Here is a 12,927-nt window from a genome sequence, read left to right as displayed (position 1 = left end):
AGCTGGGTGCAGGGACCGTAAGGAACAGGCAGGCGCTTCCCGGTTGAGGACACAAACCAGCGGAAGCCTGGGGTCGCCGAGGGTCAGCCTGGGCTCGAGCGGCTCAAAGAGGGAGGGCTCCGCGCCCCGCGCGCGTGTGGAGACGCGGTCCCAGCTACTCCGCAGCTGGACCGTGGCCCGGCGAGCTCCAGCCTCTTCTCGGCTCCAGGAGGGGCGGAGTGAGCGCGGGAGGGGGCGGGGCCACGCCAGGCCGCGCGCCCGCCGCTCGGCTCGGCTGGGCTCGGCTCCGTTCGGTTCGGGGGTGCGCGGCGCGGGTCCGCCAGGCTGTGGCTACGAGGCCGCGGCTGGGCGCGAGCGCCGCAGGTGACCGGGGCGGGGAGCTGCGTGCGCGGGCGGTGGCTGAGAAGCTGGAGGCGGGCCCTCGCTCTCGGCCCAGGCGCTACGGGCTGAGGAGACCAGGCTAGCCCAGGCGGGCGAAGGGCTCGGGGCATCCACCTGACAGCCGGCGGCGCTCGCGGCCCTCAGCATGTTCCGCGAGGCGAGGGTTTTCCTCCCGCCTGTGGGCTGAGGCGGCAGCGGCGGCCCCCGAAGCGAGATGCACCTGCCGGGCTCGGCTTAGAGGACGCGGCAGGCGGGAAGTCCCGGCCGCCAGCGGGAGGGCTTTCGTTGGCCGCCGCCGCCTCCCGCCGCCGCCGCGGGCCCGAGCGGGAGCGGCGGGTGGGCGCCCCGACATGGCGGCCCGGAGCGCCCCGAGCTGCCACCTGCGGCTCGAGTGGGTGTACGGCTACCGGGGCCACCAGTGCCGCAACAACCTCTACTATACTGCGGCCAAGGAGATCGTATACTTCGTGGCGGGGGTCGGCGTGGTGTATAGCCCGCGGGAGCACCGGCAGAAGTTCTACCGGGGCCACAGCGACGACATCATCAGGTACCGGGGAGCGGGGGCCGCCGCCGTCACCCTGCGAGCCGCTCCCGGAGTTTGCACCCGCGGGTCCCTCTGGACGCCGTGACCGCTCCTGCACGGAGCATCACCCCGAAGGGAATCCGCAGCTGTCTCTCTGGTCCCGAGTCCGCCAGTTAACACGCTGCAAATGCCTTTCCCCTCTTCCTCGTCTAGGGACTCTCTTGGGTCTGTGCAGAAAGATCAGGTCCGCGGATCCACCGGGCACCCGGTTTGACGGCTTTGTGCCCTTTCACACTCCATCAAAATTACGCAAACTGCGAAAAGGTTATTTTTGTAGCACTTTATTCCTTTAGATCCTGTGAGAAATTTCTTATTAAATGCATTCTTAAAGCACCCGGGGTGGGGGAAATCCTTTACCTAATAAAGGACTGATGGAAGCCCAGCAAGCCGTGGGCTGGTCCCGGGGAGCGCGCCCAGGGTGGCGTCCTGGAGGGCTCTCACCTCCTGGCCGTAATTATTAGTTCAGGTTTCACCTGCTATTATCAGCCGAAACCCCCGGCAACCTCCAGGCAATTCATTGGATGTTAAAATATACACACCTGAAGGCAATTTAAGGTCGGTCTTATCTGAAGAGGCTGCTAAAAATAACCTCGTTGATTTCCAATTCTCTTCATTAAAATACTCCTAAATAAGCTACTTTTGTATTTTTTTAAAAAGTAAATCGCGATTGGGGTGCTATTTTTAGTCTTCCTTGGACAGTATCTCAAAGTTGGTCCCAGTACTTGTTTACATTTCTTCAGTGAGCGGTATATTTGAAATGTAATTTTCAATCAGTATCTTAGAACTTTTGTGGTAAAGAGCTTCAGAAATCATTCTAGGCCACTGATTATTGCCTCAAGCACAGCACTTTTTGTCCTTTACAGAGGAAAACATTAAGAGCAATTGAGAATGTGTTTGTGTGGTGCTCTTGGGGTTTTATCAAAGATTCTATGATTTGGGTTTGGTTACAAAATTTTATTCCCTCATGTATGTTGCACAGGATTTAAATTGGGCATTTCAAATCCAGTAGCTTGGTTCGAAGTCTTGTAGGTAAGAAGCCCTGGTACTTAAATTCCACAAATAAAGTTGTTCTTCTGTTTTGCGACTCTGTACATCTATAATGTGTAAGAGGGAAAAGGAGGCCTAGGACAAAGGTAGGGCAAGATGGAGTAAAGATAAGAAGAGCCAAAATTGGCTTTGCACAATAAGGAATGAGGTGGTGCTATGTATTCAGTTTTTTGTTTTGTTTTGTTTTGTTGGACACCAGAGTACTTTTTCAGATTGTACTTAATGTTTGAAAAGGTCACTGATAAGTCATTTCATTTTTCTCAAGCTGGGACTCTGTATGGTGGTGTTTAGGGTTGCAGACCTATTATAATAGCCTAAATTGCTGATGGAAAAACAAAACTAAACTAAACCCATAGTAATTATTTGTCTTCTTGGATTTATCCCAAGAGTAGAGTTTACCCCAGTGTGTCTTTTTCCCTAATCCTTTCAAGTCTCTCTTCTTTCCCGTATGTTAGGTCTCCCAAAGTACCAGGCATAGTAGCTTTACCTAATTGCAGCAGCCTTCACTGAAGCCCTGCTCCAGATAATTTAGTCTGTTAGGTTGAATTCAGCTGGTGGAGTAAATGTGAAGGATTTTGAGATCTTCTGAGGTACGCTTGTATTGTTTTTACTCCTTGGGGGTTTTGAGAGCAGTATAGCACTAAGGTCTTCTGAAACTAGACATGATTTATTTGGTGAGGTAAATTATATCCTGTTCTTCTGGCAGTAATTAGAAGCTGTATTATATGTCACACCGCTTAAATTTCGTAATTATGTTTCAGTAAACTTTAAGGAAGGTAATGCTTTGACTTTCTTTTGGTACAGTTGCACAACTCATACAAAACAACGAACATACTCGAATTTCTCATAGTTGAATACATGCTTGTGATTTTATCCAAATGATGCATCTTTAATGTATAACAATGAAAATAAGTTTCCTGAAAAGTTTCAATGAGGTAGTAAAATCTGAATCATACAGCATCGTGAAATTGAAATTGGTGGCACAAATTTAATACGATACTAAGAATATAATTTAGGAATCAGTGAAAGGGCTCTGGACATTTTATTTCAAATAGTAATGACAGATCATGTTTGTGAAATATATTGAGCAACTATTAAAACCTCTGAATATTTTTTCAGTTCAGTGTTTGACTTGTGAATATAGAAACAACTCTGGTAATTTTTAAATTATGTCACAGCAGAAGATGTAATTTGTAATTCACAAATGTGATGCATAGTGAAAAACAATGTTGCTGTAACCTTAGCCTTAGTAATAAAAAGTCAGTGCTGTTTTCATTATCTGTTTTGTTTCCACCTTTGTCTGAAACTTATGTAAAACTTATTGGTCAAATATTACTTAGTCTGAGGATAGAACTCTTCCAGAATGAGCAGATCATTGTCCTCAGGTTTTGAAAATGTGAGTGCAATGTTGGTGGTAAATACTGAATCATGACTAGTCTATCATTTGCTTACTCGTTCTCTGACCCTTTTATTATCACCGAGGATTGCCAGTGGTGGTGCCACATGACATCTCATCATTTTCTCAGTGTTGCTTGTAGTTCTCCATCTTCTTTTTGCCATTTACCTGGGTGTACTTCTCTAGTCATTTATCTTTTAGTTATATTTATCTCAGTAACTGATTTATATAGCAATTAGTTTCAGTGTCAGAAATAATACAGGGCTTTTTGGGTCACTTTTTTGTTCTTTTTCTCAAAATTCTCTAGTTATTTTATCAATATAAAATCTATAAATCTATAAAATCTATATCTATGAAAACCTCTAGTCTAGATTTAAGACTAAGTTATAAAATAAACCACTACCAGTTTTAGCATAAGATGTACATCTAGATCTTGGTCTATATTTTGAAACTTTTGCCAAGTTGTTAAAAGAATGCAATAGCTTTTTTTTTTTTTTTTTTTTTTTTTTAAACTGAGACAGGCTCTTGCTCTGCGTCACACAGGCTATAGTGCAATGGTGCAATCGGTGCTCACTGTAGCTTTGAACTCTTGGGCTCAAGTGATCATCCCACCTCAGCCTCCCAAGTGGCTGAGACCACAGATGTAGGCCATGTTACTGGGCTATTTTTTTTTTTCGGTAACGATAGGGTCTCTGTATGTTGCCCAGGCTGGTCCTGGACTCCTTGGCTCAAGTGATCCTCCTACTTCTGCCTCCCAAAGTGTTGGGATTACAGGTGTGAGCCACCGTGTGCAGCCAGAGTGTAGTATCTTTTCAAATTTATTATTCTAGGTACTTCCCATCAATAAATTTTTGCAAGATTGTTCTTAAGGATATTAATAGTTTTCAAATCATCTATACCAGTGAAGACCATTAGTGGAATATAATTAACTTGGGGCATTTTGTTATTTGATGCTGCTTTCCTTATGGGAGTAATCAGGGCCTATTGTTTGTGTATTATGTAGTTATAGAATTTAGAATGCTTTTGTTTTTTTTTAAACATAGTCAAAGTGTCTCCCGAGTTGGTGATGAGCTCAAATGACAATGCATCTGAAATATTTTGAAAAGTATACCATACTATATGGTTGCAGGTTAAAATAATAAGTGTTCATTGCTTCTATGTATGGCTTTTTTAAAAGACAAAATGAAGGGTGTAGAAGCTATTTTCTTTATTTGTGGTAAATGTTCTTCAGAAAAAATACTGACCAAGCTTTATTGTAATCTAGCAAAAGTGGTTTTTGACTGCTCAGTATTTATGGTATAGAAACTTAATTTATTCAATACAAGTCAAAATTGTAATTGGAGAAGCGATTCCAAATGACATTTCCATGATAGATTTTTTTTGTGTGTGTGTTTATATGGGTTCACAGTAGCAACTTTTTAAGCTCTGGTAGGAATTACTGGAAACCTACTTGTGGTCTACTTAATGCTTCCAGGTACGTGTTCGAACTGGCTTATCTTCAAAATAGTTTGAAGAGCTTTTCACCAGTTTCTAGCCTTCTGCTCAAATGCATGAAGTCAGAATTTTTTAGGGTTGGAGCCCAGGAATCTATTTTCTAAAAAGTGCCTCAGATTATTCTGTTTGGGAAACATATTGCCCCAACCATGCCTAGAATTCTTAAGCAGTTTGAGAAATGGGCACAAACTCTCTCCTCAAACCTGATTCCAGAATTTTCTTAAGCACTGTGCAATATGTAGAAGTAGTGCTTCAAAAAGTATTAGAAAACATATTTAATAAAATGTCCCTGTGCTTAAGTAACTAGAATTAGATGGACGTAGCATTTATTTATAGACCATGTAACAATTATATTTGGTAAGCTTTCATTTTATGTGTTGCAATATCAAAGTACTTATGGTTTTTTAAATATTGCATAATTTAAGGGATAAAATTAAGAGATATTTTCCAGGAAAAGTAGGAATTAACTAGAATAATAGTTAAAGTTGTAATAGATGTGTACTAAGTATATATTCTTTAGGGATAAGCCAGATTATTAGATTTACATTTAATAACTGTTTTCCTTTATTTTATAATGTCTTGTGTGCAAATATGCAGACAATTAATAAAACATGTTTTGGATATACATTAAGGAAAACGTGGAATAATGAGTTATTAGAAGCTATTAAGAACTTCTATTTCAAAGTTTTCTCATCTAAGAAATATTTGTTGAGCTTCTGTTTTGTGCAAGAATCCCTGCCTTAAGATACTCAGAGTTTAGCCACAATCAAATACCCGATGAGAATATGTATATTAGGACTAGCACTAATGTCCCTGTGATATGGTACGTACACGGGGTTATAAAAAGTTCACAATGATGTTTCTTATAGAATATAATACCTAAGCTAAGTCTTTAAGGACAATAGGGAGAAAGCGTCATCAGAAGAAATGAAAGAAGGTATAGCATTCTGGGAAGAGGTAACATTGTGTGCAGTGGTTTTGTGTTATGAGAGAATATTTGAAAAATTTGGGTCTACTCTCTTCAGTTTGTTTTCTCGTATTTACTCTTGGCTTTGTTCTGTTTCACCATAGCAGGTCTTGTTGAGGTTACCAGTGACCACTGGCATTGCCAAATCCAGTGGTTATCAGTTCTCATCTCATTTGATTTTTCATCATGATTTGACATAGTTGGTTCATTAGTCCATTTTCACGCTGCTGATAAAGAGATACCCGAGACTGGGAAGAAAAAGAGGTTTAATTGCACTGACAGTTCCACAGGGCTGGGGAGGCTTCAGAATCATGGTGGGAAGTAAAAGACAGTTCTTACATGGCAGCAGCAAGAGAAAATGAGGAAGATGTAAAAGCGGAAACCTCTGATGAAACCATCACATCTCGTGAGACTTATTCCCTACCATGAGAACAGTATGGGGGAAACTGCCCCCATGATTCAAATTATCTCCCACTGGGTCCTTCCCACAACACATGGGAATTATGGGAGTACAATTCAAGGTGAGATTTGGGTGGCGACACAGAGCCAAACCATATCAGTTGGTTGCTCACACCTTCTTAAGACCCTTTCTTAAATGGCATTTGGCACATATCTATTTCTTGGTTTACTTGTTCTTTCAACATATATTTACTGAACACCTATTATTTGCCAAAAACTATTCTTATCATTAGAGATGTGACAGTGAACCAAACAGATAAAATTGCCCACCCTTATGGAGCTTTTATCTACTTGGTGGGGAGATACAGAATAAAGAAGGTAAATTTTATATATGTTTATAAAATTGTATATATGCATGTATATATGTATAGTTTGTAAGGGCTAAGGAAAACAAGGTGAGAAAATGTGATAGAAACTATTGGGGGCCGGGCATGGTGGCTCACGCCTGTAATCCCAGCACTTTGGGAGGCTGAGGCAGGTGGATCATGAGGTCAGGAGATTGAGACCATCCTGGCTAACACAGTGAAACCCCATCTCTACTAAAAATACAAAAAATTAGCTGGGCGTGGTGGCGGGCGCCTGTAGTCCTAGCTATTCGGGAGGCTGAGGCAGGAGAATGGCATGAACCTGGGAGGTAGAGCTTGCAGTGAGCCACGATTGCGCCACTGCACTCCAGTGTGGGAGACACAGCGAGACTCCGTCTCAAAAAAAAAAAAAAAAAAAAAAAAAAAAAACTATTGGGAAGAGTTTACATAGGTATTTAGATAGGGTGGTGACCAGGAAGACCTCACTGTAAAGGTGACACTTAAGTAGAAAGTAGGAGGTGAGGTAATGTGCTATGTGGATATCTGAGGAAAGGACATGTTAGGCAAAGGGACTGTCAAATGCAAATGTCCTGAAGCAGAATGCTAGTATTTTTGAGGAACAGTAAGAATGTTAATATGGCTGGAGCAGAGTGAACTTGAAGGAAAGTAGTAAGAAATGAGGTCTGATGAGCTAGTGGTGGTGGGGGCAGATTTTGTAGAACTTTATAGGCTGATGAGAGGATTTTCACTTTCCCATCTGAGAATGGAAGTTATTGGAACTATGTAATCAAAATAGTGACATAATTTGACTTATGGTTTAACAAAGTCACTCTGGCTCCTGTGTTGACAACAGACTGAAGAGGGAGGGACAGGATGGAAGCAGGGAGACCACTTAGGAGACTGTTGCAGTAATCCAATCAGGAAGTATTGGTGGCGTGGACTGGGGTGGTAACGGTGAAAGTAGTGAGAAAGGGTCAAATTTTGTATATGTTTTGAAGATAGAGGTAGCATGATTTATTAATGGATCACATATAAATCGTGAGAGAAAAGAAAGGTCAATGATGATCACAGAATTTTTGGTCAGAACAATTGAAAGAATGGAGTTACTGGCTGCTGAATTGGGAAACAATGTTGGAAGAGCAAGTTTTATATTTTGGACAGAAGGAAAGATCAACAGCTCTGTTTTATTTTACTAAATTTTTGTTTTTAATTTTTGTGGGTACATAGTGTATCTATTTATGAGGTACATGAGATGTTTTGATACAGGCAAGCAGTGTGGAATAATCCCATAGAGAATTGGGTATCCTTCCCCTCAAGGCTTTATCTTTTGTGTTATAGAGAATCCAGCTGCAACTTTTTAGTTATTCTAAAATGTACAATTAAATTATTGACTATAGTCACCCTGTTGTGCTATCAAATGCTGTTATTCGTTCTAACTCTTTTTTTGTACCCATTAACTATCCCCACTTCCCCTTGAGTCCTCCACTACCCTTTCCAGCTTCTGGTAACCGTCCTTCTACTCTCTATGTTCATTAGTTCAGTTGTTTTGATTTTTAGATCCCATAAATAGGTGGGAACATGCGATGTTTCTCTTTCTTTGCCTGACTTATTTCACTTAACAGTCTCCAGCCCCATCCATGATTTTGCAAATCATAGAATCTCATTTTTTTATGGCTGACTAGACTCCATTGTGTATATATACCACATTTTCTTTATCCATTTCATCTGTTGATAGACTATTATGTTGCTTCCGAATCTTAGCTATTGTGAACAGTGCTGCAACAAACATTGGAGTGCAGATATCTCCTTGATATCCTGATTTCCTTTCTTTTGGGTATATGCCCTGCAGTGGGATTGCTGGATCATATGGTAGCACTATTTTTAGTTTTTTGAGGAACCTCCAAACTGTTCTCCATAGTGGTTATACGAAATTACATTCTCTACATCCTTGCCAGCATTTGTTACTGCCTGTCTTTTGGATATAAGTCATTTTAACTGGGGTGAGATGCTAGCTCACTGTAGTTTTGATTTGGAATTTTTATTATGGCTTTGATCTTGTTATTTGTTTTGTTATTGGTCTGTTTGGGTTTTGGATTTCTTCCTGCTTCAATCTTGGTAGGTTGTATGTGTCTAGGAATTTGTTCATTCCTTCTAGATTTTCAAATTTAGTGACATAGAGTTGGTCATAGTAGCCAGTAATGATCCTTTGAATTTCTGCAGTATCACTTGTAGTGTCTTTTTCATTTCCAATTTTATTTGTATCTTCTTTTTTTTCTTAATCGGGCTAAAGGTTTGTCAATTTTGTTTAACTTTTTTTTTTTTTAAAAAAAACAGCTTTTTGTTTCATTGAAATTTTGTATTAGTTTTTTAAAATTTCAATTTCATTTATTTCTGCCCTGATCTTATTTCTTTCTACTAATTTTGGGTTTGGTTTGCTCTTGCTTTTCTAGTTCGTTAAGATACATCATTAGATTGCTTATTTGAAGATTTTCCTCTTTTTTGATGTAGGCACTTATAACTTTAAACTTCCCTTTGAGTACTGCTTTTGCAGTATCCCATAGGTTTTGATATGTTGTGTTTTCACTTGCATTTGTTTCAAGAAATTTTTCAGTTTCCTTTTTAATTTCTTCATCGACCCACTGGTCATTCAGGAGCATATTGTTTAATTTCCACATACGTATTTGTATAGTTTCAAAAATTCCTCTTATTATTAATTTCTAGTTTTATTCCATTGTGGTTAGAGAAGGTGCTTGATATTATTTCAGTTTTTTTCAACATTTTAAGACTTGTTTTATGACCCAACAGACAGTCTATCCTTGAGAATAATCCATATGCTGAGGAAAAGAATGTGCATTCTGTAGCCATTGGATGAAATATTCTGCAAATAATCTATTAGATCCATTTGGGCTATAGTGCACAGTAAGTCAGATGTTTCTTTGTTGATTTTCGGTCTGGAAGATGTGTCCAGTGCTGAAAATGGGTTGTTGAAATCTCCAGCTATTATACTTGGGCCTGTCTCTTTCTCTAGCTTTGATAATACTAGCTTTATATATCTGAGTACTCTAATGTTGGGCGTGTATATATTTAAAATTGTTATATCTTCTTGCTGAATTGACCCCTTTGTCATTATATGGTGACTTTGTCTCTTCTTACAGTTTTTTGTCTTGAAATCTATTTTTTCTGGTATACTTAAGTATAGCTACTCTTGCTCTTTTTGGTTTCTATTGGCATGGAATATCTTTTTCCATCCTTTTATTTTCAGTCCATGTGTGTATTTATAGGTGAAATGTGTTTCCTGGATCAATGGAAGATCCATTGATTGTTCCATTGAACTTTTCCAATGGATCTTCCATTGATCTGTTCATCCATTCAGCCACTCTATCTCTTTTGATTGGAGATTTTAGTCCTTTACATTTACACTGTCCTCCAGACTGTGGCCGTCTTCTCACAGCTCTACTACGCAGTGTCCTAGTAGAGCTGTGTCGAGGGTCCAACCCCACATTTTCTTTATGCACTTCCCTAGCAGAGCTTCTCCATGAGGGCTCCGTCCCTGCAACATACCTCTGCCTGGACATCCAGATGTCTTTCTGTTTTTCTTTCTTTCTCTTTCTTTCTTTCTTTTTTTTTTCCCACAGAGTTTCATTCTGTCTTGCCCAGGCTGGAGTGCAGTGGTGCAATCTTGGCTCACTGCAACCTCCAGCTCTTGGGTTCAAGGGATTCTTCTGTCTCAGCCTCCTGAGTAGCTGGGACTACAGGTGTGTGCCACCACACCTAATTCTGTATTTCTAGTAGAGACAGGGTTTCATCATGTTGGCCAGGCTGGTCTTGAACTCCTGACCTCATGTGATCCATCCACCTTGGCCTCCCAAAGTGCTGGGATTATAGGTGTGAGCCATTGTGCCCTATCCAGGCATTTTCATACATTCTCTGAAATCTAGGCAGAGGTTCCCAAACCTCAGTTCTTGTCTTCTGCACACTTGCAGGACCAACATCATGTGGAAGCTGCCAAAGCTTGGGGCTTGCACCCTCCAAAGTCATGGCCTGAGCTGTATCTTGGCCTCTTTTAGTCACAGCTGGAGTGGTGAGGACATAGGGCACCAAGTCTCTAGGCTGTACATAGCAGGGGTGTCTTGGACCTGGCCCCGGAAACCAGTTTTTCCTCCGAGGCTCTGAGCCTGTAATGGGAGGGGCTGCCGCGAAGGTCTTTGACATGCCCTGGAGACATTTTCCTCTTTGTCTTGGCGAGCAGCCTGTGACTCCTCATTCTTATGCAGATTTCTGCAGCAGGCTTGAATTTCTCCCCAGAAAATGGGTTTTTCTTTTCTACTGCATCATCAGGCTGAAAATTTTCCAAACTTTTATGCTCTGCTTCCTCTTGAATGCTTTGTTGCTTAAAAATTTATCCCACCAGGTACCCTAAATCATTTCTCCTAAATTCAGTGTTCCACAGATCTCTAGGGCTGAGCAAAATGCTGCCAGTCTCTTTGCATAGTAAGATTGATCTTTACTCCAGTTCCCAACAAGTTCCTCTTCTCCATCTGAGACCACCTCAGGGTGGACCTTATTGTCCATATCACTATCAGCATTTTAGGCAAAGCCATTCAACAGGTCTCTAGGAACTTCCAGACTTTCCCACATCTTCCTGTCTTCTGAGCCTTCCAAGTCTTTAGGAAGTTCCAAACTTTCCCACATTTTCCTATCTTCGTCTGAGCCCTCCAAACTGTTCTAGCCTCTGCCTGTTACCCAGTTGCAAAGTTGCTTCCACATTTTTGGGTATCTTTACCAATCTAACAAACTAAAACAACTGAATTAGTTTGTTCTCACACTGCTAATAAAAACATAAGCAAGACTGGGTAATTTATATAGGAAAGAGGTTTAATTGACTCACAGTTCTGCAGGGCTGGAGAAGCCTCAGGAAACTTACAGTCATGGCAGAAGGGGAAGGAAACATGTCCTTCTTCACGTGGTAGCAGCAAGGACAAGTGCAGAGTGAAGATGGGGAAAAGCCCCTTATAAAATCATCAGATCTCATGGGAACTCACTATCATGAGAATGGCATGAGAGTACTCATCACCATGATTCAGTTACCTCGACCAGGTCCCTCCCATGACTGGAGATTATGAGAACTACAATTCAAGATGAGATTTGGGTGGGGACACAGCCAAACCATATCAATGAGAAATGCAAAAAGGGGATAAGGATATACAAAATAAGTGAAGATTTTTAGTAATTATAATTAGTGGTAGTGAGAGGTGAAGCCAGCTGGGCTTCTGGGCTGGCTGAGGACTTGGAGAAATTTTCTGTCTAGCTAAAGGATTGTAAACACACCAATTAGCGCTCTGTGTCTGGCTAAAGGTTTGTAAACACACCAATCAGCATCGTAAAAATGGACCAATCAGCACTCTGTAAAGTGGACCAAGCAGTGCTCTGTAAAATGGAACAATCAGCAGGACGTGGGCGGGGCCAAATAAGGGAATAAAAGCTGGCCACCCAAGCCAGCAGCCACAACCCCCTCGGGTCCCCTTCCACGCTGTGGAAGGTTTGTTCTTTGGCTCTTCGCAATAAATCTTGCTGATGTTCACTCTTTGGGTCCGCACTGCCTTTATGAGCTGTAACACTCACTGTGAAGGTCTGCAGCTTCACTCCTGAAGCCAGCGAGACCATGAACCCACCGGAGGAACGAACAACTCCAGACGCGCTGGTTTTTAGAGCTGTAACACTCACTGCAAAGGTCTGTGGCTTCGCTCCCTGAAGTCAACGAGAACACGAACCCACCAGAAGGAAGAAACTCCGAACACACCATCTTTAAGAACTTTTAACACTCACTGCAAGGGTCCACGGCTTCATTCTTGAGGTCAGTGAGACTAAGAACCCACCGGAAGGATCCAATTCTGGACATAGTAGTGTCATTGGCATTGTTATTCTGAGTCTGTGGTGTGTGCAAAGTGGGATAAAACAAATCAGTAATTTTGGGACATTCTAATTTATTAATCTATTATATTTGAGAACCAAAATTCTCAGGATGGAAGAAAAAAAATCAGATGTAACTGTCAAGAACTGTGAACATACTGCAGTTTTACCCTACTGGAAAGTTACTAGGAACCTACCACGATTTCTTGGATGCTGACAGAGCACATCAGCTTCTGGGTCAGAAACAAAAGGATTTATCACTTCATATATGCACAGCAAACAGCATGAGCATTGTGTTTGTGTCAGTAATCTGTGCCCACCTAAACCCACAGGGTGATATACAGGAGCCTAAATTGTGAGTTTGCATCACACCTAAGTAACCTGG

The 12,927-nt window shown here is 41.6% G+C and overlaps 1 protein-coding gene across 1 annotated transcript in view; it reads left to right on the top strand.

Moving 5' to 3' along the window:
• Nucleotides 1-396: 396 nt before the first annotated feature.
• The window catches only part of EML5 (EMAP like 5), a 205,549-nt gene continuing 193,018 nt past the window's right edge, over nucleotides 397-12,927 (top strand). Inside the window, exon 1 of the mRNA XM_010384118.2 lies at nucleotides 397-928. Coding sequence (XP_010382420.2) covers nucleotides 732-928 — 197 coding nt within the window. The 5' untranslated portion in view covers nucleotides 397-731. The remainder of the gene's footprint in view (nucleotides 929-12,927) is intronic.

The sequence above is a fragment of the Rhinopithecus roxellana genome, chromosome 5, assembly GCF_007565055.1.
Source record: "Rhinopithecus roxellana isolate Shanxi Qingling chromosome 5, ASM756505v1, whole genome shotgun sequence".
Taxonomy (NCBI): Eukaryota; Metazoa; Chordata; class Mammalia; order Primates; family Cercopithecidae; genus Rhinopithecus; species Rhinopithecus roxellana.
This window is presented reverse-complemented; position numbering and strand designations above follow the sequence as displayed.